This window comes from Somniosus microcephalus, chromosome 33 (assembly GCF_052327205.1).
Source record: "Somniosus microcephalus isolate GS21.2 chromosome 33, FLI_Smic_1.0, whole genome shotgun sequence".
In the NCBI taxonomy this organism is placed as follows: Eukaryota; Metazoa; Chordata; class Chondrichthyes; order Squaliformes; family Somniosidae; genus Somniosus; species Somniosus microcephalus.
Window position 1 is genome coordinate 30990517 of NC_141019.1, and position 21812 is coordinate 31012328.

At 49.6% G+C, this 21812-nt stretch overlaps 1 protein-coding gene across 3 annotated transcripts in view; it reads right to left on the minus strand.

Annotated features, from left to right (window-relative positions):
- Positions 1-8603: 8603 nt before the first annotated feature.
- LOC147097089 (bromodomain adjacent to zinc finger domain protein 2A-like) overlaps positions 8604-21812 on the minus strand; it is a 145209-nt gene continuing 132000 nt past the window's right edge. For all 3 annotated transcript variants that reach the window (XM_085972904.1, XM_085972905.1, XM_085972903.1), the window contains exons 20-27: positions 19803-19958; positions 19106-19260; positions 17133-17422; positions 15968-16103; positions 14545-14691; positions 13415-13644; positions 11724-11867; positions 8604-8760 (exon numbers count right to left, since the gene is read on the minus strand). In XM_085972904.1, coding sequence (XP_085829030.1) covers positions 8607-8760; positions 11724-11867; positions 13415-13644; positions 14545-14691; positions 15968-16103; positions 17133-17422; positions 19106-19260; positions 19803-19958 — 1412 coding nt within the window. In that variant the 3' untranslated portion in view covers positions 8604-8606. The remainder of the gene's footprint in view (positions 8761-11723; positions 11868-13414; positions 13645-14544; positions 14692-15967; positions 16104-17132; positions 17423-19105; positions 19261-19802; positions 19959-21812) is intronic.

Sequence of the window (21812 nt, forward strand, 5' to 3'; positions counted from 1 at the left end):
CATCAGAGCTAATATCCTTCCTTACTATTGTGTTAATTTCCTCTTTAACCAGCAATGCTACCCCACCTCCTTTTCCTTTTTGCCTGTCTTTCCTGAATATTGAATACCCCTGGATGTTGAGTTCCCAGCCTTGGTCACCCTGGAGCCATGTTTCCGTAATCCCAATCATACCATATCCATTTACATCTATTTGCGCAGCTAATTCATCCACGTTATTACAAATGCTCCTCGCATTAAGACACAAAGCCTTTCAGGCTTGTTTTTTTAACACTCTTAGACCTTTTAGAACTATTATTTACTGTGGCCATGTTTGATTTAAACCCTTGACTTCTCTGCCTGCCACTTTTGCTTTTCTCCTTCCTGTCTTTTGCTTCTATCCTTGTTTCCCATTCCTCTGTCTCCCTGCACAGGTTCCCAACCCCCTGCCATTTTAGTTTAAAGCCTCCCCAACAGCACTAGCAAACACTCCCCCTAGGACATCGGTCCCGGTCCTGCCCAGGTGCAAACCGTCCAGTTTGTACTGGTCCCACCTCCCCCAGAACCGATTCCAATGTCCCAGGAATTTGAATCCCTCCCCCTTGCACTATTCCTCTAGCCATGTATTCATCATAAATATCCTTCTATTTCTACTCTGACTAGCACGTGGCACTGGTAGCAATCCTGAGATTACTACCTTTGAGGTCCTATTTTTTAATTTACCTCCTAGCTCCCTATATTCAGCTTTTAGGACCTCGTCCCGGTTTTTACCTATATCGTTGGTACCTATATGCACCACGACAGCTAGCTGCTCACCCTCCCCCTCCAGAATGCTCTGCAGCCACACCGGGACATCCTTGACCCTTGCACCAGGGAGGCAACATACCATCCTGGAGTCTCGTTTGTGGCCGCAGAAACGCCTATCTATTCCCCTTACAATAGAATCCCCTATTATTATAGCTCTCCCACTCTTTTTCCTCCTGTCCTGTGCAGCAGGACCACCCACGATGCCAGGAAGTTGGCTGCTGCTGTCTTCCCCCGATAAGCCATCGCCCCCAACAATATCCAATATCTGTTTGAGAGGGGGATGGCCACAGGGGACCCCTGCACTACCTGCCTGCGCCTACTACTCTGCCTGGCGGTCACCCATTCCCTTCCTGCCTGTGCAGCCTTTACCTGTGGTGTGACCAACTCCCTAAACGTGCTTTCCATGACGTCCTCAGCATCACGAATGCTCCAGTAGATCCCAGTGAGCTTGAAAACTATTTGGTACCAGTGGCTTTTAAAGTGATGGCAACAGACCTATCAGCTGCTTTGGAGACCCACTCAGTAATCAGAAAGGAACAGGCTGGGTTAAACTCTCATGAGAAATGTGCAGGACAGGTTGTGGCTTTATAAAAGATCACAGAGCATTTCGGGCTCGGGAACCCCATTTACGTTGCTTTCATTAGTTTACAAAAGGTAGTTGATCGCGTTTCTCTGCTACCCTCGTGATGAAGCTGGGAACTATGGGCGTACATGGCCAAATCTTGGATTTTATGAGATGTGTACTCCAGCTCTTCGATGCTGGCCTGAGCGAGAACACTGACGTTGGTGCGCCTATCCTGCCATTGGATTTGCAGGATCTTGCGGAGGCAGCGTTGGTGGTATCTATTGAGGGAGGGGAGGGAGGGAGGGGGGGAGGTGGAGGGCAGGGCAGTACTGTGTGGCGGGGGCAGGTTGGTAGAGGACCTTTGTCTTACGGATGTTTAGTGTAAGGCCTATGCTCTCGTACGCTTCGGTGAAGGTGTTGACGATGGTTTGGAGTTTGATCTCCGAGTGAGCGCAGACGCAAGCGTCATCTGCATACTGTACCCCAGCATCGAAGCTTTGACCACGCTTGATCAGCTCCGATGGACGGGTCACATCGTCCGCATGCCCGATACGAGACTCCCAAAACAAGCGCTCTACTCGGAGCTCCAACACGGCAAGAGAGCCCCAGGTGGGCAGAGGAAACACTTCAAGGACACCCTCAAAGCCTCCTTGAAAAAGTGCAACATCCCCACCGACACCTGGGAATCCCTGGCCCAAGACCGCACAAAGTGGAGGAGAAGTATCCGGGAAGGCGCCGAACACCTCGAGTCTCTTCGCCGGGAGCAAGCGTAAGGAGCGCACGTCAACCCAAGCACCCCACCCACCCCTTCAACCACCGCCTGCCCCACCTGTGACAGAGACTGTAGGTCCCGCATTGGACTCATCAGTCACCTGCGAACTCATTTTTAATGTGGAAGCAAGTCAGTCTCGGTTCTGAGGGACTGCCTAAGAAGACGACGACTCCAGCTCTGTGTAGAGGTCGACGGTAGGCTCACTGAATATACTTCTCTCAAGTGTGAGGCAAGGTTGTCCACAGGCACTCATCCTCTCCTCAGTTTTTACGCTTTGCAAACCATTCCCGAGGGTGATTAAACCTTGGTAACATAACACGGCAAACACAAGTTTAAGCATTCACCCAAACCTTTGTGTTTGGCAAATTAGCTACAAATTACAAGCCATTGAGTGTGCTCAAAGTTAATTGATGAGAAATAAATGTTTAAATTTGATTAGTCCTGTAAGCTCTCAATATTGTTGTATAACTTTAGAGGATTGAGGTACATTTTGCAAAGAAATTCATTACATAAAGAACAACATCTGAAAACCGCTTTAAAGAGCTCTGTAGAAATGTAAGTTGTTTAGATTGCTTCCCTCAGTGTTTAGAAACCCTGAGCATCTTTGGAGTGTACAGAACAAGCATGGGCAGCAGTCATTCTTCCAATACACAAAATCTTTTAATGAGATTATAGAAATGGAAAAAAACAAAGTCTTATTTAGATTATTCCCGAGGGGTTGCAGAGATGCCCTTCACCTGTTCTGCCTCGGAGCAGGTAGTTGCTGTAAATATCACCTGTGTCTGGCCACACATTAATGTAATAAACACCTGGGGGGGAATTTTGCCAGTCCTGGGGAGGCGGGACTGCCGGGAAAATGGCAGAAACTGGGAGCGGGTACCGAACCCACCCCAACCCGCCTCCGTGTCATCTTCCCAGGAGGTGGGTCCCCGACTCGCGCTGGGACCCGTCTCCTCGAGGCGGGAAGGGGATTACAGCCAATTAACTGCCTGTTAACAGGTAGTTAACGGGCGGTTAAGAAGTTTATCCCCATTTTACCCACACAAGTGCGGGCTTCCCGACGTCGAGAAACCTCACCAGGGTCAGCGAGGCGAGCAGTGGGTCAGCGGGGGTGAGAGGGGTCTAAAAGTGCGCTGTGGAGGTGAGTGATGGGTGCAAGTGTGGAGAGGTAAGTATGGGAGGTGAGTGAAAAGTGTTAGAAAAAGTTTACTTACCTTTGCTTCTTCCTGCAGGCTGCAACCGTTGGGGATCCGGAGGTGCCTCATCTCCACGGCAGAGATGACAGACTGGCTGCTGCATTCTCCGATACAACAGCCATCTGATTTCTGCTCAGGAAAGAGGTTTGGTGAGTCTCGAGTACAAGGACTCACCAAAGAACAGAGAATGTCAGTGTTTGACAGCTTCTCTAAGCTGTCAAACGATGACAATTCATTTGTCAAAAAATTGACAGATGAAACGTCATACGCTGACGTTCTGGCACCGGCTTTCCCTTAATTGACCACAAGGTGGCTTAACAAGGTCAGTCAAGGGAAAATAGTGCGGGCTGGCTGGACGTTGTTGGGGGCGGGACTGAAACCTGACAACCAGCAGTCCCGCCCCCCAACGATAAAATTCCCCCCCTAGAGACCGATAGGGCAATGGGATCAGCAGCCTCCAAGATAAAAGGGAACGAACGGGTGAGCACCGGTATCTCCTGCCCTGGTGGGATGTGCTCTTGTTCCAGAGCTAGAACTGTATCCACTAACTCCTCCAAAGTGGCTTCCGACTGCATTTAAAGATCTGCCCAAACTCTGACACACATTTATTTACCGAGCCATACAAGGGAGGGGTACGAGAGCTTTCTAACCCAATGTGCCATCCCGCCTGCTCCCAACCAAAAATAATAGATTTCTACCTGTGTAGGCCACTGAGCTAAAATGGTGCAAAGAATAACATTCAAAATATTGAGCCCCAGACTCCACTTGTTTCTCAGTATAATGTGACTTTATTTAACTCACAATATATTCTACAGTTGCACTTGCATTACAACACCCGTCACAGCATGATTCAGAGAGGTTCTCTCTTTTAATAGCTTCTTTTTAGAAAGGTTGTTGGTCCTAAAAATATATAGAAACAAATGAACTTTCAGTCACAAAAAAAACTGTACATTATAAAACAGTCTCAACAGCAAACGTGGTCATATAAAAGGGTGTTCCTTTAGGTCAAAGGAATAAGGAATGGGTTCTTCCATATGCAGACCAGTCCAGTTTCTGTAAGTGACTGATCCTACTGGCCTCATTTCCGTGTTGACTCTTAAATTATTGTTTTTGAATATCGTTTTTGATGGGTTTTCTCAGTGAAGGTTGATAGTGTTTGAGAATGAGATATTTTCCCGCCCTTCTCTTGCCCCTCACTGTTTATTAAGTGTTGCTTACACCCAGAGGTCAGCTGAGAGTATGGATGGGTGTGAGAGAGAGAGAGAGTGGATGTGTCAGAGAGAGCGAGAGAGAGGGAGGGAGAGTGTGGATGGGTGTGTGGCTGGGTCAGAGAGAGAGAGAGAGAGAGAGAGTGAGTGTGGATGGGTGAGTGAGAGAGAGTGGCTGGGTCAGAGGGAGAGAGAGAGAGAGTATGGGGTGTGAGAGTGTAGATTGGGGTGTGAGAGCGAGCGAGAGTGGATGAGAGAGAGAGCGAGCGAGTGTGTGGATGGGGGGGGGGAGGGAGAGAGCGAGCGAGAGTGGATGGGGGGGAGCGAGCGAGCGAGAGTGGATGGGAGAGAGAGCGAGCGAGCGAGAGTGGATGGGAGAGAGAGCGAGCGAGAGTGGATGGGAGAGAGCGAGCGAGAGTGTGGATGGGGGGGGAGAGAGAGCGAGCGAGAGTGTGGCTGGGGGGGGAGAGAGAGCGAGCGAGAGTGGATGGGAGAGAGAGCGAGCGAGAGTGTGGATGGGGGGGGGGAGAGAGAGAGCGAGAGTGGATGGGAGAGAGAGCGAGCGAGAGTGTGGATGGGGGGGGGAGAAAGAGAGCGAGAGTGGATGGGAGAGAGAGCGAGCGAGAGTGTGGATGGGGGGGAGAGAGCGAGCGAGAGTGGATGGGAGAGAGAGTGTGGCTGGGGGGGGAAGAGAGCGAGCGAGAGTGTGGATGGGGGGGAGAGAGCAAGCGAGAGTGTGGATGGGGGGGGAGAGAGCGAGCGAGAGTGTGGCTGGGGGGGGGAGAGAGCGAGCGAGAGTGGATGGGAGAGAGAGCGAGCGAGTGTGTGGCTGGTGGGGGAGAGAGAGCGAGCGAGAGTGTGGATTGGGGGGGGGGAGAGAGCGAGCGAGAGTGTGGATGGGGGGGGAGAGAGCGAGCGAGAGTGTGGATGGGGGGGGAGAGAGCGAGCGAGAGTGTGGATGGGAGAGAGCGAGCGAGAGTGTGGATGGGGAGAGAGAGAGCGAGCGAGAGTGGGGCTGGGGGGGGAGAGAGAGAGCAAGCGAGAGTGGATGGGGGGGGGAGAGAGAGCGAGAGTGTGGATGGGGGGGGAGAGAGAGAGCGAGCGAGAGTGTGGCTGGGGGGGGGAGAGAGAGCGAGCGAGAGTGTGGATGGGGGGGAGAGAGAGAGCGAGAGTGTGTGGATGGGAGAGAGAGCGAGCGAGAGTGTGGATGGGGGGGGGGAGAGAGAGCGAGCGAGAGTGTGGATGGGGGGGGAGAGAGAGAGCGAGAGTGTGTGGATGGGAGAGAGAGCGAGCGAGAGTGTGGATGGGGGGGGGAGAGAGAGAGCGAGCGAGAGTGTGGATGGGGGGGAGAGAGAGAGCGAGAGTGTGGATGTGGGGGGGGGATTGGGGTGTGAGAGCGAGCGAGTGGATGGGAGAGAGTGTGGATTGGGGGGGTGTGTGTGTAGGTGTTTGTGTGTCTATGTGTAGGCGTGATGCATTTCCAATCGTGGAAACACTAGTCAAGGACCAAACAGATCCCAAAGTGTTCACGTACGTCGACAAGTTCATGTAGGGGCCCTGTCCATGACTGTCTATTTTCACCAGTACGCTGGAAAGGGAGTTAATGCTTTTTGTATACCACCTGATATATTTATAAAATGATCAGCTTTCACCATTAGCTACATACACATATGGGAGAGGGAGGCAAAGAGAACATTGCTTGCACTCGTGTTAAATAAAAGACTGTTTCTGGAGGGCTTCTTGCTGCTGTACTGTCACTGCCCACAATACCTGCTCTCGAGTGGGATGGGATGGGACTTTAATAAAGCTTCCATTGCTATTGAGCGTACACATTATGACGGATCCTTTATGGGGTTAAATATCGCACATTATTTTGGCCTTTGCAGGGCTGAATCCTACTGGTTGAAACTCCCTCCTCTACGGATAATTCATAAATTCTTAAACGTTCAGCCTTTCAGCCAATAGAGACCTTCAGCAGACACCTTTGTCTGGGCATTGGTTCTGAGAGGTGAAAGGCCAGAGTCTAACCCACCTCCTTTAACCAGATCGATCACGGAAACTGTGTTGGAACGACCTGATCTCTCCTCTAATCTCTCCGACTGACTTGCCACTTTTTATTTTCCAGATCCAATAATGGGCAGTCAGTTGCCATGTACAATAAATGATTGTTTTCCATGTCCCCATCTTAAACCAGTGGAATTTTCACTCACCATCTACTGCCACAAGTGTGTCACACAAGCACAATCGAGATGTTCACTAAAAACACACCTACTCCAAAGCAGATAACGCAATCACATCGATTTTGCAATATGCGTCAAGCGGTGCGACACAGATTTAATCAGGAGCAGTCTGAAAAACCTACAGGAAGTTTACGGCGCACATTCAAGCTTCCTTTTATTAAACCGGTTTCCCTGCTCCCAACAACCTGGCAGTCACACACGACCTAATCACCAGTAAATCGCACAATGGCCGAGACCTATTGAGGTCCAATGTTGCCACAGTTTGGCCTTTCCGGCAACCTGTACTGAATCCACCCTAGTGAGTATTCTGAGGAGCACAAGAGGGCTACATGTTGTGATTCAGTACAAGGGGCCCGGCTCAGTGTCACTGCACCACTCTCTCATTCAGTTTGCTTTTGTTCATTTGCAAAAGGGTGGGGGGGAAGAAAATGTAGTGAAAGAAAAGAACATGGATTCCACTACTCCTGTATATATCCAACGTTGAGCGTGAGGTATGGCATTCATATTCATCCCTGGGAGAAAAAAAATTATTGCTATATTGCTGCAGATGAAGCCTGGTCAATCTATAACTAAGTTTCCAGGAATGGTTATGGTTGGCCCAGGATTTCAATAGAACGGGAATTACTGGCTGTCATTTTGATGCCTGGATTGGGAACTCATCAGTCCAGACTCCCCTTGAGCATATAGTACAGTACTGTAGCTCAGTGCAAAATTAAGAAAAAACATAAATAATATTTACTAAAGGTCACAAATATAAATAGATAATAGTGAAGTCTGGACGCTACAGGTAGATACGTCCCTTACAAGTCTTTGTACTGCTTATGTCACTTGAGTGATGATGTCTGTCTCATTTGTGAAATACACAAGGTGTGGGGCAGGGAGAGAGGGTCAGAACACCAGGAAGATTCAATGAGTTTCTGGAATGCTGTTTTTAGATGAGTTTTTATGGGGCGACTCTGTTCCGCAGAGGTGGAATGCTTCCTGCATGACCTTGGGCAACATGAGTTAAGAGTCAAACTATGTCTATGGCACACAGCCCCTGGCTGTCACTGTATTGTACATTTGATTCGTCACCTCCCTGGCCCCTACGTTTACTCACAGGAGGAAGCTTTGTCCCGGCCAATTGAACAGCCCACGCTGTTCAGACTAAACGAGTGCTGAGCTGCCATGTTCCCAAAATAGACACAACGTCACTGTCATGAGTCAGCACAACAAACATTTCAATGGGGAAATAAGTGATTCTCTTGGGTTGAGGGGGCAAGTACTTAAACAATTTAGTGAAAGCTCGTGGGGCTGAGCGCTGGAGCGGGAGCGGGAGAATGCAGCTTTAAATCCCACTCTGCACTAATTGAGGAAATATTTGAGGAACTGCAATGAACATTTAATATAATTAACCTGCTACTTTCCCAGTTTGAAATAGCTTGCCCCCAATTGTTCTCACCCCTATTGAAATTAATGAGTGGCTGCCTTACACCAAATGCTGATGAACTGCGATGATCTCCAGCAAAATCTAATGGTATCAGGAGGTCTATAGAACACCCCTTGTTGTCCTGTCCATTCCCCACATATTCAACCTCGGCATCTAAAAGCTAAGACTGACACATTAAGGATAGGGTTTTTTTTTTTTTTTTTTAAATACTGTGGATTCAAATCCATCACAGAGCCAACAGAAACTGCCAAAACCTATTTTGTTTCCAGTCCTGAGCAGCCAACAGTCAAAGGTGGCTATTGTCAATTCACACCGAGCTCGGATCATACACAGAGCTCCAGTGGTGAGGGGCAATGTTACTGGGCCTTAGCATTAACTACAGTGTCTCCTTTTGCCCCAATTTCCTGGTGACTCTAGCTCGAATGATAAAACTCGGCCCATCGACTCTCGAAGAATTTCCTCATCACGTATCCTGCCCGTCCGACCTCGGAGTCATCTTCGTTGAAGGTCACGCAGTTATCGAACACCAAGGTAGTATCTGCGGCAAACTCCTTGCAGCTCAAGTATCTGTGCGGAGAAACCATTTTGAAACATTCAGTACGCTTTGAAAAAGAGCCATCAGCATTCTCCATTATTTTCCGCTGTTCCACTCTATGGCTGTGTATTTCGCGGCTCAGTTGGCAGTGTGGTACTAAGGCACACAGATCAGGACGGGTCCGAGGCTCAATCCCTGGTCTAAGCTGAGTTAGCCAATTTCTGAAAGGGCAGTGATCAGTTGGCCTCAGCGTCACCAAGCCAGGGAGAGGGGGGGGGGGGGAAATCAGTTGGTCCTTTGCAGATCTCTGTCCAGTGACCCCTGCTGGAATGTGCATGTGTGTGGCTAGAATAGCCTGCTGACACTGTCTAGGTTCGCAGATGTAGACTGGCCACTTGCTACTGGAAGGTGACCAGTGCCTATAGAACCAACCGTACCCGAGCAAGAGTCAGCAGCTTCAGGACTGGAGAAAACTGTAGTAAAGAAAAACAGACTGCTCCCGAGTGAAAATATGATGTTCTCAACCAATTTTCACCCTAATTTTTTTTTTGGTGCGTGGCCCCTTTAAGGGGCTGCAGGACCCATTCACAATGGGAAAAGTCGGTCCTGCGCAGAGAGCTGCACAGTCGCGCACCTTCGAGGGAACGTTGTTCTCAACTAGCAAAACTAAAACAGATTATCTGGTCGTTACCACATTGCTGTTTGTGGGAGCTTGCTGTGCCCAAATTGGCTGCCGTGTTTCCTACATTACAACAGTGACTACACTTCAAAAAGTGCTTCATTGGCTGTAAAGAACATAAGAATTAGGAGCAGGAGTCGGCCATTCGGCCCCTCGAGCCTGCTCCGCCATTCAATAAGATCATGGCTGATCATCGACCTCAACTCCATTTTCCCGCCCGATCTCCATATCCCTCGATTCCCCTAGAGTCCAAAAATCGATCGATCTCGGCCTTGAATATACTCAAAGACTCAGCATCCACAGCCCTCTGGGGTAGAGAATTCCAAAGATTCACAACCCTCTCAGTGAAGAAATTTCTCCTCATCTCAGTCTTAAATGGCCGACCCCTTATCCCGAGACTATGACCCCTGGTTCGCGACTCTCCAGCCAGGGGGAAACAACCTCTCAGCATCTACCCTGTCAATCCCCTTCAGAATCTTGTATGTTTCAATGAGATCACCTCTCATTCTTCTAAACTCCAGAGAGTACAGGCCCAGTCTACACAATCTCTCATCATAGGACAGTGCTTTGGGATGTCCTAAGGTCGTGAAAGGTGCTGTAGAAATGCATGTCTTTCTTTTTATCAGCTGTCCTGTGCTAGGGGGTGCCACAGGAGCACTGGCAGTGGCTGAGATGCAGTCAACAGATGGCTAGTCCTCCATGGCAGCATCACACCAAGCGTGATCCTGTCCTCCCCTGACGTCTACACACATGCACGTCTGGGAGAGCCAGTTGTCGAACGGTCAGGAGCGAGAACTGCGGCTGATTTTAACCCCTGGCTCGCCCAGGGATGCCAAAGCCAGTTGCAGGAGGCCAGCCGAGATCAGCTAACACAGCGCAGGCTGGGGATCAAGCATGGGACACTGGACTCTGCACTCACGCTAACTCAGCAATCTGTGGAACCCAAGGCAGTTCATTCTTAGTCAATTCTTGGACTTTTACAAATAAAAAGGCGCCTCTCACATTTCCGTTCAATGAAAGAACAAAGCCTTGCATTTCTATAGCGCCTTTCACAACCACTGGGCATCTCAAAGCGCTTTACAGCCAATGAAGAACTTTTGAAGTGTAGTCACTGTTGTTATTTGCCAATTTGCACACAGCAAGCTCCCACTAACAGCAATGACCAGATAATCTGCTTTATTTGGTTGAGTGAAAAGTATTGGCCAGGACACCGGGGATAACTCCCCTACTCTTCTTCAGAATAGTGCTACGGGACCTTTTATGTCCACCTGAGAGAGCAGACGGGGCCTCGGTTTAACGTCTCATCCGAAAGACGGTGCAGCACTGCGCTGGAGTGTCAGCCTAGTTTTATGTGTTGAAGTCTCTGGAGTGGGACTTGAACCCACAACCTTCTGACTCCGAGGCGAGGGTGCTGCCCACTGAGCCACAGCTGACACTTAGATCAGGAGACAAACACAGATGCGATCCACAGGCTGGTTTACACTGTTGGGACATTTTCCATTCAGGAACTTACAATTATTGGAGAAAAATCATTCGGCAACTGATCACATTCATTTACACACGTGTGGGAGTTAAAAACATTAACAGTAGCCAGCAATCCCAGTCATATTAGTGTCAATAATCTTGCAAATATGTGACAGACATTTTGAACAGATTTTTATCCTGTTTTATATAGCAGAGAAGTGGAAAAAGATCTCATTCCAGAGATTCCTGTTTGACATAGCTCGCCGCCCACTTACTCTCAAAATGGCCGCTTCCAGCTCAAAGCTATGAAGTCAAAAAATTTATATTGTATTTCCTCTGTGTGATCTGTGTATGTGTTCCACCCAGGGATGCAGGGGGTATATGTTAGTATATGGGATTAGTTTCTGATTTCAAAATAGTATTTCACATGGGAACTGTCAAGTTGACCAATACTGGGCTCTCCTGATGGATCACCTAGTATAGTGCTGAGCCATTTGGGCCAAAATTGTCCCACTTGACAGGCCCCAGTCTCTAACAGAGGTTGTAGAGAACTGGGCTAGAGTTTTCCGAATGCTCATTAAGAAGGTCTAGTCCGTCAGTGGGCATCAGCTCGGGAAAGTAAGAATCCTCTCATCAAACAATCGTAAAGACTAGGTCCACCTGGGGCATACCCTGCTCCAACATCAGTGACTTCTGATAAATTCCCACCCACAAATACAGGTGACGAGAAACACAAGGTCTCTCTCTTCCTGTTAACCCGCCCCAAAAAAGCCCCACCCAGACACCATTACATTTGACTGTTACTCCCTTTAACCTCCAACCATCACTGACCCTCTAGACAATGATACTTACTTCCCACTAATGAGCTTTCCCCTGATGGTGGCAAAGTCCATGGGTTTTTTGATGATCTTCCTGTAGCCAGGCACCAATCGTGGGTTCACCGGATGCAGGAAGGGCCAGGCATCCTCGTGGGATTCCATTTCCATGAGGATCACCCTGCAGGGAACAATTCTCAGCATTAGATACAAGATTGCAGAGTGTGCCATCTTCTGTTGGGCAGTAAGGGGCAGATGGGATTACCCAGCGTGGCGAGTGCCAGTTCTTGCCTGGAGCTTGGGGGAAGGTCACAGTGTGGGAGGAGCTCCTTCTCTATCTCCAGCTCCTGAGACAGAGAGAAAGTCACACCAAGCCACAGTCACACATACAACGGTCAATTATAGAAAGATAGTGGCAGAGGTCCACACGTCCATGACTTGGGCACAGCCTGGACAAAGAATAGCACCTGAATCCTAGAATGGTTACAGCACAGAAGGCGGCCATTCGGCCCGTGCCGGCTCTCTGCAAGAGCACTTCAGCTAGTCCCGTTCCCCCGCCCTTTCCCCGTAGCCCTGCACATTTTTTTCCTTCAGGTACTGATCCAATTCCCTTTTGAACATCACGATTGAATCTGCCTCCACCACCCTCTCAGGCAGTGCGTTCAGGATCTTAACCACTCGCTGCGCAAAAAGTTTTTCCTCATGTCGCCTTTGGTTCTTCTGCCAATCACCTTAAATCTGTGTCCTCTGGTTCTCGACCCTTCCACCAATGGGAACAGTTTCTCTCTATCTACTCTGTCTAGACCCCTCATGATTTTGAACACCTCTCTCAAATCTCCTCTCAACCCTCTCTGCTCTAACTGAAAATATCAGTTCAAGCCCTGATCTGTGCTGAGTGCTGATCACAAATGGCAGCAGCTGGTCTCAGCGTGCGGGGGGCAGGGGAGGGGGGGGGAGAGAGAATCAGCCAGGGTTCCCACTCCTAATCACTAGCTGGTGGCAGGTGGGATTTGGTGCTAATGCCTCCCACAGTTGAATAGGCTGGTAACACTCGTGGTCTAAGCTCATGCATGAAGGATGACCACTAAGATGAGGCAATGCAGGGGGTCTGGTGCTGTGGAACCATAGCCCAGCACAGACACGATGGGCCAAATGGCCTCCTTCTGTGCCATAACTTATGATTCAATGAAGACAACACACCTTCAGGAGAGGAGAAAAACTGGAAGAAGAAAATCAATGTTATTTTACTGACATCATGGAACATAAATCAGGAACGGTAGTGTATTGTGACTGGACTAGTAATCCAGAGGCCTGGGCTAATGATCCAGAGACGTGAGTTCAAATCCCACCGCGGCAGCTGGGAATTTAAATTCAGTTAATTAAATAAATCTGGAATAAAAAGCTAGTATCAGCAATGGTGACCATGAAACTATCGGATTGTCGTAAAAACCCATCTGGTTCACTAATGTCCTTTTAGGGAAGGAAATCTGCTGTCCTTACCCAGTCTAGCCTATATGTGACTCCAGGCCCACAGCCAATGTGGTTGACTCTCAACTGCCCCCACCTTCGAGGGCATTTAGGGACGGGCAATAAATGCTGGCCATGCCAGCGACACCCACATCCCATGAACGAATAAAAAAAAATATGGAATTAGTTGAAGGGGTCTGTAACGAATCAGCCTTGTGCAGGGTGTCAAGGACCCCGACCCCGACCCCTCCTGGTTCTTACTCGCATAGCGTGAGGTCACTGGACTGGTTTCTGGTTAACATTTTCTTCCTCTTGGCAGCCGGCGTCCCTCCTCGCGATAGACACTTTCTTCTTTGTTTCTTCATGTATTTTCTGGGGCAGTGGACGACAAAACTCTCAGCGCCACTGACTCTGTTTGCAGAACGCCTTCCGTCTCTTCTCGGTTTGCTTGGTCTCTGGAACGCTCCACTCCTGACAGACCGGCTGCTCGCCTGGAAACAAAAACAAAGCCCCCGTCACAGTGTCCCCAAAGGCCGTCACAGTGACCAGCACCACGGAGAGCAGGACGCAAGTCCCTACAATCTTGAACGCGTTAGCTGCTAGATGGCACAGAGGGGGCGCGGGAGATGCTATCCCAGTGGGTCCAGTCACCCTGGACGTTCTTGCACTACGTTTGAGTGTCCATAGCGGTATTAGCAGATGCCTGGCAACAGGTTGCCTGGATACCTTCTCAATGTATGAGGGAAGTATAAAATAAGTTTCCCCCCAAAATGTGGTGCTGGGCTCAGATTGAAGACCGACTCAGTCAAAAGTCAACTGAGTTCTTGTTTCTACGAGTGAGAGTTTGCCTCCACAGTATCTACTGTCTCAGCTCTCCTCCAGCACAAAATTCAATCCATGGCCTGCCCGGTGTGGTAGTGAGCCACACAGATCGGACGGTCCTAGGTTCGGGATGGCTGGGCTGAGTTCGCTGGTCCAAATGGTAGAATTCTCTTCAGCATCCCTGGGTTCTGAAGACAATTAGAAGGGAGGCCAGGATTCCTCCTCTTGATCACTAGCCAATGATTCCTGGTGGAAGTGTGCGTGTGAGGGCGTCGGGAGAGGACAAGGGCGGGCCTGGCTCGGGTTTCCTCTGAAGAATGGGCCCCTGGCCGAGGTACTGGAGGTGGCCTGGTGTCCATGGAACCGTTGCCCAGGAGAGCTCGATGCCTTCAGGAGAGGAGGGGGGGCGGAGGGGCAGATTGGATTACCCAGGGTACTGCACTGGATACTACAGCAATAAAAGGAATACTATAACTTTAAGTGTTTTTTTGAAGGAATTTACTAAAAGACAGTGTCTGACCCTGGGAACCGACTCAGAATCTAGGTCCCATCAAACTGTAGCTCCTTACCTCGGTGATGCAGATCGGACAGAACCAGTCTCCCTCCGGGATCTCAACAATCTTGGGCTTGAGGCAGTAGGTGTGGCATCCTTGATCACAGTTGTCACACAGCAGCAACAACTCATCTTTGTCTCCCTTTCGACAAATCTGACATGACTGCAAAATAATAGATTCATAGCATCATAGGAATTTACGGCACAGAAGGAGGCCATTCGGCCCATCGTGTCTGCGTCGGCCGACAAAGAGCTATCCCAGCCTAATCCCACTTTCCAGCTCTCGGTCCGTAGCCCTGCAGGTTACGGCACTTCAGGTGCAAATCCAAGTACTGTTTACCCCGGCAAACAAAGGCAGGAAAGGACAGGGTTTCACAGTTTTAATCCAGTCGTGGATCCGGGCTCAACACGAGGCATTAGTGAACGAGGTGTTAAAGGGGACCGGTCGTCCTGATCCAGGGATTTGCACATTAGTTTCCCCGGCCTGGGAACTGAGGTTGTCTCCAATACAGATTCAGTACCTGCTACAGCGCGAGTTTTCAAAGCTTGGATCTGCTTAAAGACGCCCCAAGGATCAGTGGGTAAACACAGTGTGCACTTGGGCCACACATACCAGCAAGGTCCCAGGTATGACTTCTGGTCTGTGCTGAATTAGCTCATCTTGGGCGAGGCAGCAGGACAACCCAGGGCTGGGCTTGGGGGGGCAAACTCCTCCAGTGACCCTGCTGGAAGGTGTGCGTGTGCAGGGCAGTATCAGGTGAAGGCAGGATCAGTTTTAATCCCCCTTCCAGTCAGATCCAGCACTCGGTATCCAAGGTCACACACAATAACCGTTCAGGAAAGGTGAGCCTGCGGAATCATATTCCAGCACCTGAGTCAGCGCCTTCAGGAGAGGAGGGGAGAGAACTGAAGGAGAAGGGGCTACAGTATAACGTGACTAACATGATCAGTTTCTCAACAAGCAGCACAAAGCGAGAAGCCTCGGTTATCCATCTCCTGTACCGGATGGGTAGGCGACCACTCCGATTTACAACAGCAGTGACCGTGTGAAGAACATGGACACACTGCCGTGCACAGTGGTGGGACCCAGGCCAACCCCGGGTACCCAGCCTGGTGAGTCTCAATATCAGCCATGCTGAAGGAGTGCCAAAATGGAGGTGTGCTCCCGAGGAGGGAGGCAGCAAGGGATGATCAGGTGATTTGCTGTTGGCAGAGGCCTGAAACAGGTTGCCCGCCCACGTGTCATTTTGGGGGAATAAAAGATACAAGTTAGAGAGAGACAGAGAGAAGGCATAATGGTAGATGGGCGGGTAGAGGCTGGTGATAAAGATAGACAAGTAGGTAAATGGATAGAGACAGGGAGACAGATGCAACAGTGTGTCATTAGATAGATGTTAAGATGAGCTGCATTTACTATAGCACTGAAGTATCACGCTTACCACTTTCATTACAGATTTCTCCCAGGCAATGGCCCTCTCGAGCTGTTGGATGCACATGAATACCTGAGCAGCGTTTGTGCACTTCAGTAAGGTTTCCCGCCACACACTCAATCCAGGAGAGGTGTGACCTTCATTACTGTTTGAAAGACACAAAGAAAGCCACTCAGAATAAGATTGTTCACAGTATGCTGCCCACAATGGTGCCATTCTTGTACCACAGAACCAATTTGAAGGTCCACAAATGACAGCAGGTTAATGATCTCCCCTCCAATGATTTGAAGCATTATTATACAACCTCCACAGCTCTCCAAAAACAGGCGTGTACAACGATAAGAGATCCCTGGGGTGGCGGGGGTCCCGGGGCGGGGGGGGGGGGGGGTCCCTGGGGTCTCTTGGGGGGGGGGGGGGGTGGGTCGGGTCCCTGGGGCGGCAGGGATCCCTGGGGTGGTGGAGGACCCGGGGGTGGTGGGGATCCCTGGGGTGCCAGAGGTCCCCGGGGTGTCGGAGGTCCTTGGGGTGACTGAGGACCCGGGGGTCCCTGGGTGGCGGGGATCCCTGGGGTGCCGCAGGTCCCAGAGGTCCCCGGGGTGGCAATCTCCCTACTTGGGTGGTTGGAGTGAGGCGGCCTAGGAATGTCCTCCTCTGCCTCTATAATGGTCTCACAGACTTACCTACAGAAGGTTTCAGCCCAGTCCGAGGCCTTTGGTCTCTGGGGCACTTCTGCCCCTTTAATTGTGACTCCTTCCTCTACCGGTGCTGCAGCAAGGCCACATTCCCCTCCTTGGTAATGGCAGGGGAAAGTCTGCCGGGAGCCTTCCCTGCACATTTAATGAGGGCCTAGGAGGAAACAGGGTCGGGGAGGGGTGTGGGGGGCAGGAGATGGAAGCCAAGCTCTGAACCTCCTCCGGGAGGCAGGAGGAAGATCCAGGCCATAAAGTCAGCGAACTCCTTGAAATATCAGAGCTTCGAACACACCCTGAGGTTGTTATCCGACAGTGAAATGGTGAGAAACTGCAGACAGGGCTCACAGTGACTGTCCCATACACAGTGGGCAGCAGGTGGGGTCCTGCACTGCCAACACGTACTTGGGAAATTTAGGCCAGAATGTAACTACATAATTGTGGCCAATCAGAAACCCAATGCAAGTAATTACAATGTAAATTACCAGTACTGTTCAGCATCATTGGCACACTCTTCAGGAGCAGAGCTCACTGTCCCTGTGCTCTCCAGTTTCCCCGGGACCGGGATCCACAGCGGTTCCTTCAGATATCGCCGCTCTACGTTTAGCTCCAACATCGCCAAGCGCGTTACGGCCAAATCCAGGGGGTTGTTATTCCGCCGCATTAATTCCATCTCTTCCTCGTCTTTCATTTTCCCGTCGCCCAACATGAGCCACTGCTGATCGAAATACACCAGGTCGTCCCGGGTGGAGTCAGTGTCGGGACTGGTCCAGCCCTGTGCAAATCAGAGGCATCGCTCACTGCTTATGTGTAAATACAGTGGAGGCCAGCGAGTGTGTTATAGGGACAGTACAATCCAATGACATCATGTACTGCGAGAACAAAGCTCAAACCGGTCTCAGTACCTGACCCATGGCATCATGTTCCAGTTACAGATCGTACTCCGCACTTGGGGAATTGATGGTGCAAATCCATGTCCTGTAACGCCATATAATGTGAACTCATAATAGGTGCCTCCATATTTTTCTACCCACTCCATTCCATCATGTCAAGGAGTGACCAACTCCCAGAGTCCTGCAATCATTGCAGCATCCCCTACTCTAATAAATTCTTTCCCAGGGCCTCTAAACTGTGGAACTCTTCACCTCCCTCAGTCTTCCCTACAGTCCACAGGCTCTTAAAATCATGCTTGCATCACATAAGCACTATTTCCTCATTGACTTTATCTTCTGTTTATTCACTAGGACACCAAGGGCTTTGACCCTTCAACTAGAACACCAAGGGCCTTGACCCTTCAACTATGACACCAAGGGCCTTGACCCTTCAACTGGGACACCAAGGGCCTTGACCCTTCAACTAGGACACCAAGGGCCTTGACCCTTCAGCAGGACTTGTCATCAACAAATTACTGCTGGGTGCTCGTCTGGTTGATTCGCCTTCACTGTGCACAACCTCATGGTGCAGTGTGGTTGAACCAGAACTTTTTGCAGCTCAACGTTGTCAAGACTGAAGCCATCTTGTTTAGACAACTTGACCAGAAACTCTGCACCTCAGCCCCTGATTCCATTCCCCTTCCTGGATGCCCACTCAAGCTCAATCTAACGGTGCACAACCTTGGTGTCCTGTTTGACCAAGAGCTGAGCTTCATCCATCAGCAATATCCTATTCATCAGTGATATTGTCTACCTCAGAGACATTGCCCATCTTTTTCCTACCTCACCTCATTGTCACTAAAACCATGCCATTGTGACCGTCACACTCGACAGCGCTCTCCCTCTGTCCTCCTGAGCTCCACCCTACACTACTCAACTCATGCAGAACACCGCCGACCCCATCCTATCCTGCACCTATCACCCTGATCCTTGTTGACCTCCATCCCTCACTACATCGACTTCAAACCCCTAAGCCTGGTCTACAAATCCCCTCACAGCCTCACTCCGCCCCACCTCTGCAACCTCCTCCAGCCCTACGTCCTTGCTCGCACCCTCTGCTGTGTACCCTTGCTCCCCTCCACTATTGGGGCAGAGCCTTCAGCCATCTTATCCCCTGCACTCTGGAACTCCCTCCTCCTAAACCCCTCCGCATTGCTACGTCGCTCCTCGGCTTCAAAACCCTCCTTTAAACCTACCTGCGACGGTGCTTTTGGCCACCTCCCTCCTCCTGCTGGGGTCTGACCCTCAAACTGTGAAGCACCGTGGGATATTTTGCTACGTTAAGAGGTGCAAGATAAATGTGAGTTCTTGCCGTGTGGGGAACATGTAACTTCTAAACTGGAATTCCCAATTACAGTACTTAACGGTTTCATTATCTCTCTGTCCGAGTGCAGCAGAAAGACTTTCATTCCGTACACTGGTATGAGGACAGCACAGTGTCAGTCAGTGTGTGACTGTTCTGTGTGCCCATGGGCACAGTCTATTCTCCACTCGATGATACCCAGTGATTGTCAGCACTTTCTTACCTTCACCTGCAGACTTGCGGATATCACCCTCTGCTCCAGCGCCTCAAGGTATCGCAGGGCCTCGAGGTCGACTGGAAACGCCCACTTCTCCGGCTTCCACTTCTCCACCATTTCCTTGGTAACTGACTGCTCCTTATTATTGCTAAAGATGGAGTCTGAGAAAGGAGAGAAATCGGGGCAATCAGCACGGAGTTAACAGAGCTCAGAGGGGGCGACTATTGAACTCAACACCTGCGCGTTCGGGAGGGGGGAAATCAGCTAGGAGTTTAGCTACTGACTGCTGTTCAGTCCCCCCTGCTGGAAAATGCATAGTGTGGGTATCAGCTGCGTACAGGACTGGACTCAGCTGTGATGCCCTCCCCAGTCAAATAGGCTGCCAACACTCACTGTCCAGATTTGCATATGAACAATGGGGAGTTACCCGAGACACTTGGCAGCTGCGGAACTGTAGCCCGTAATAGTCAGCACCTTTGGAAAGCTATATATAAAAAAACTGCAGAGACAGAGCTTGCAAGCTATATGGATACTTCTGCTGGTTGAGGCAGAAATAGCAGCCAACAAGTAGGAAAATGTAAAGCTTGCCCTCAAGAAAATGGCACCTTTTATCATCACGGTAAACCTCTCTGTTTTGCGGGAGAATTTCAGTGCAACAGGCCCTCTACAATCCCGCCCGGCAGTCAGATAAACAGAACCCTACCTGTTTTCTCTCTTGTACAAGCTTGGCTGACGTAGTCCATGTGTTTGAGGATTTGTTTGTGCAAGGCCTTTTCCCGTACCCCCCGGGGATGGAGTGCTTTGAGCAGGAAATTTAGCTCCTCCAGGCTGTCAATGCACCACCAGCCTCTCTGCATCTCTACAAAAGATTTTAAAAAACACATAATTAGTGAATGATTGTAGCGGCAGATCCGAGCTCTTCGAATCGTGGGACAAGCGTTGAAATGTTGCCCTTCAATCCTAATGCTTCTGTGTGCTGTTTAAATTGTAAATAAATACTACAGTCATTTTAGCTTTCAAAATCAAATGTATCTCAAGTTAAAACAGGTTCTGCCCAGTTTTCTGTAACATCCAAGATGGCTAACAGGCTCCAGTCCATCTATCAGATGTTTTCAGAAAATGGGGTAGAGTGTGAACTTATGTAGGGCTGTCCTATGAGGAGAGATTGAGTAGATTGAGCCTATACTCTCTGGAGTTTCGAAGAATGTGAGGTGATCTCATTGAAACGTACAAGATACTGAGGGGGATTGACAGGGTAGATGCAGGGAGCGTCTTTCCCCTGGCTGGGGAGTCTAGAACCAGGGGTCACAGTCTCAGGATAAGGGGTCGGCCATTTAGGACTGAGATGAGGAGGAATTTCTTCACTCAGAGGGTGGTGAATCTTTGGAATTCTCTGCCCCAGAGGGCTGTGGAGGCTCAGTCGTTGAGTATATTCAAGGCTGAGATCGATAGATTTTTGGACTCTAGGGGAATCAAGGGATATGGAGATCGGGCGGGAAAGTGGAGTTGAGGTCGAAGATCAGCCATGGTCTTATTGACTCGAGGGCCCGTATGGCCAACTCCTGCTCCTGTTTCTTATGTTCTTATGTATAGTAAGGGGGAGGAGTTGGTGAATGGTGAGTAGTTTAATTATTGGCTGTCACAGCTAAACAAACACACGAAGGTCCCTGATGAAGTTCCACATTAGCACTCTAAAGTGTTTTTTTGTAACATTGTACAGTATTTTAGGGTAATATTAGGAGGGATCGTATCATTGTTACATGTAAAAATCTGATTGTTTCCTGGCTATGGCATTAAAGACAATTTGAGCTTAATGGCCCTTTGGCTGGAGAAGAGATGATCTTGTAGTCATAGAATCACAGAATCAAACAGCACAGACGGAGGCCATTCGGCCCTGTACCGGCTCTTTCAAAGAGCGATCCAATTAGTCCCACTCCCCTGCTCTTTTCCCATCACCCTGTAAATATTTCCCCTTATCCAATTCCCTTTTTCAGTGTAGGTGGAGTTTTGGAGATACTTTTAAAAAACACAAGACTATTTCTGCTGGAGAAAAGTGTTCACAGCTGCTCAGTGCTTTAATGGACTTTTGATGTTATACATATGAGGGAAGTATTTTGCTTCGTTTCAGTCCTGATGCTTCTGTGTGTTGTTTAACTTAGAAATAAATACTGCAGGAAGTTTAGCCTGTAACTGCGTTGTTCCGTATGTTTGGTTACTGAGCAAACTGAAGACATATTGCTGTAGACAATTTACTGCAATTGTGTTCATTGCATGGACTCTGCAAGGGAAATACTGTATGACATTCGAAAGAGAAAATGATCCTTTAAACACCAAAGTCATAACCAGTGGCTTAGTGGTAAATAGCACCAGGTGTGGTGCTGAACCGTACAGACCAGGTTCGAGCCCCAGTCTGCGCTGCATTCGTTGATCTCAGGCAGGACAGCAGCTGGGGCACTGCAATCGACCTCAAGTATCCCTGGGATAGGGAGGGGGAAAAAATCAGTCCAAGTTCCCCCTCCTGATCACTACCGGAAGGTGCATGTGAGGGCCTAGTGTTTCCCAACTGACATACATTAGGAACAGAAGGAGGACATTCAGCCCCTCAAGCCTGCCCTGTCATTCAATGAGATCATGACTGATCTGCGATCTAATTCCATATACCCGCCTTTGGCCCATATCCCTTAATACCTTTGGTTAACAAAAATCTATCAAT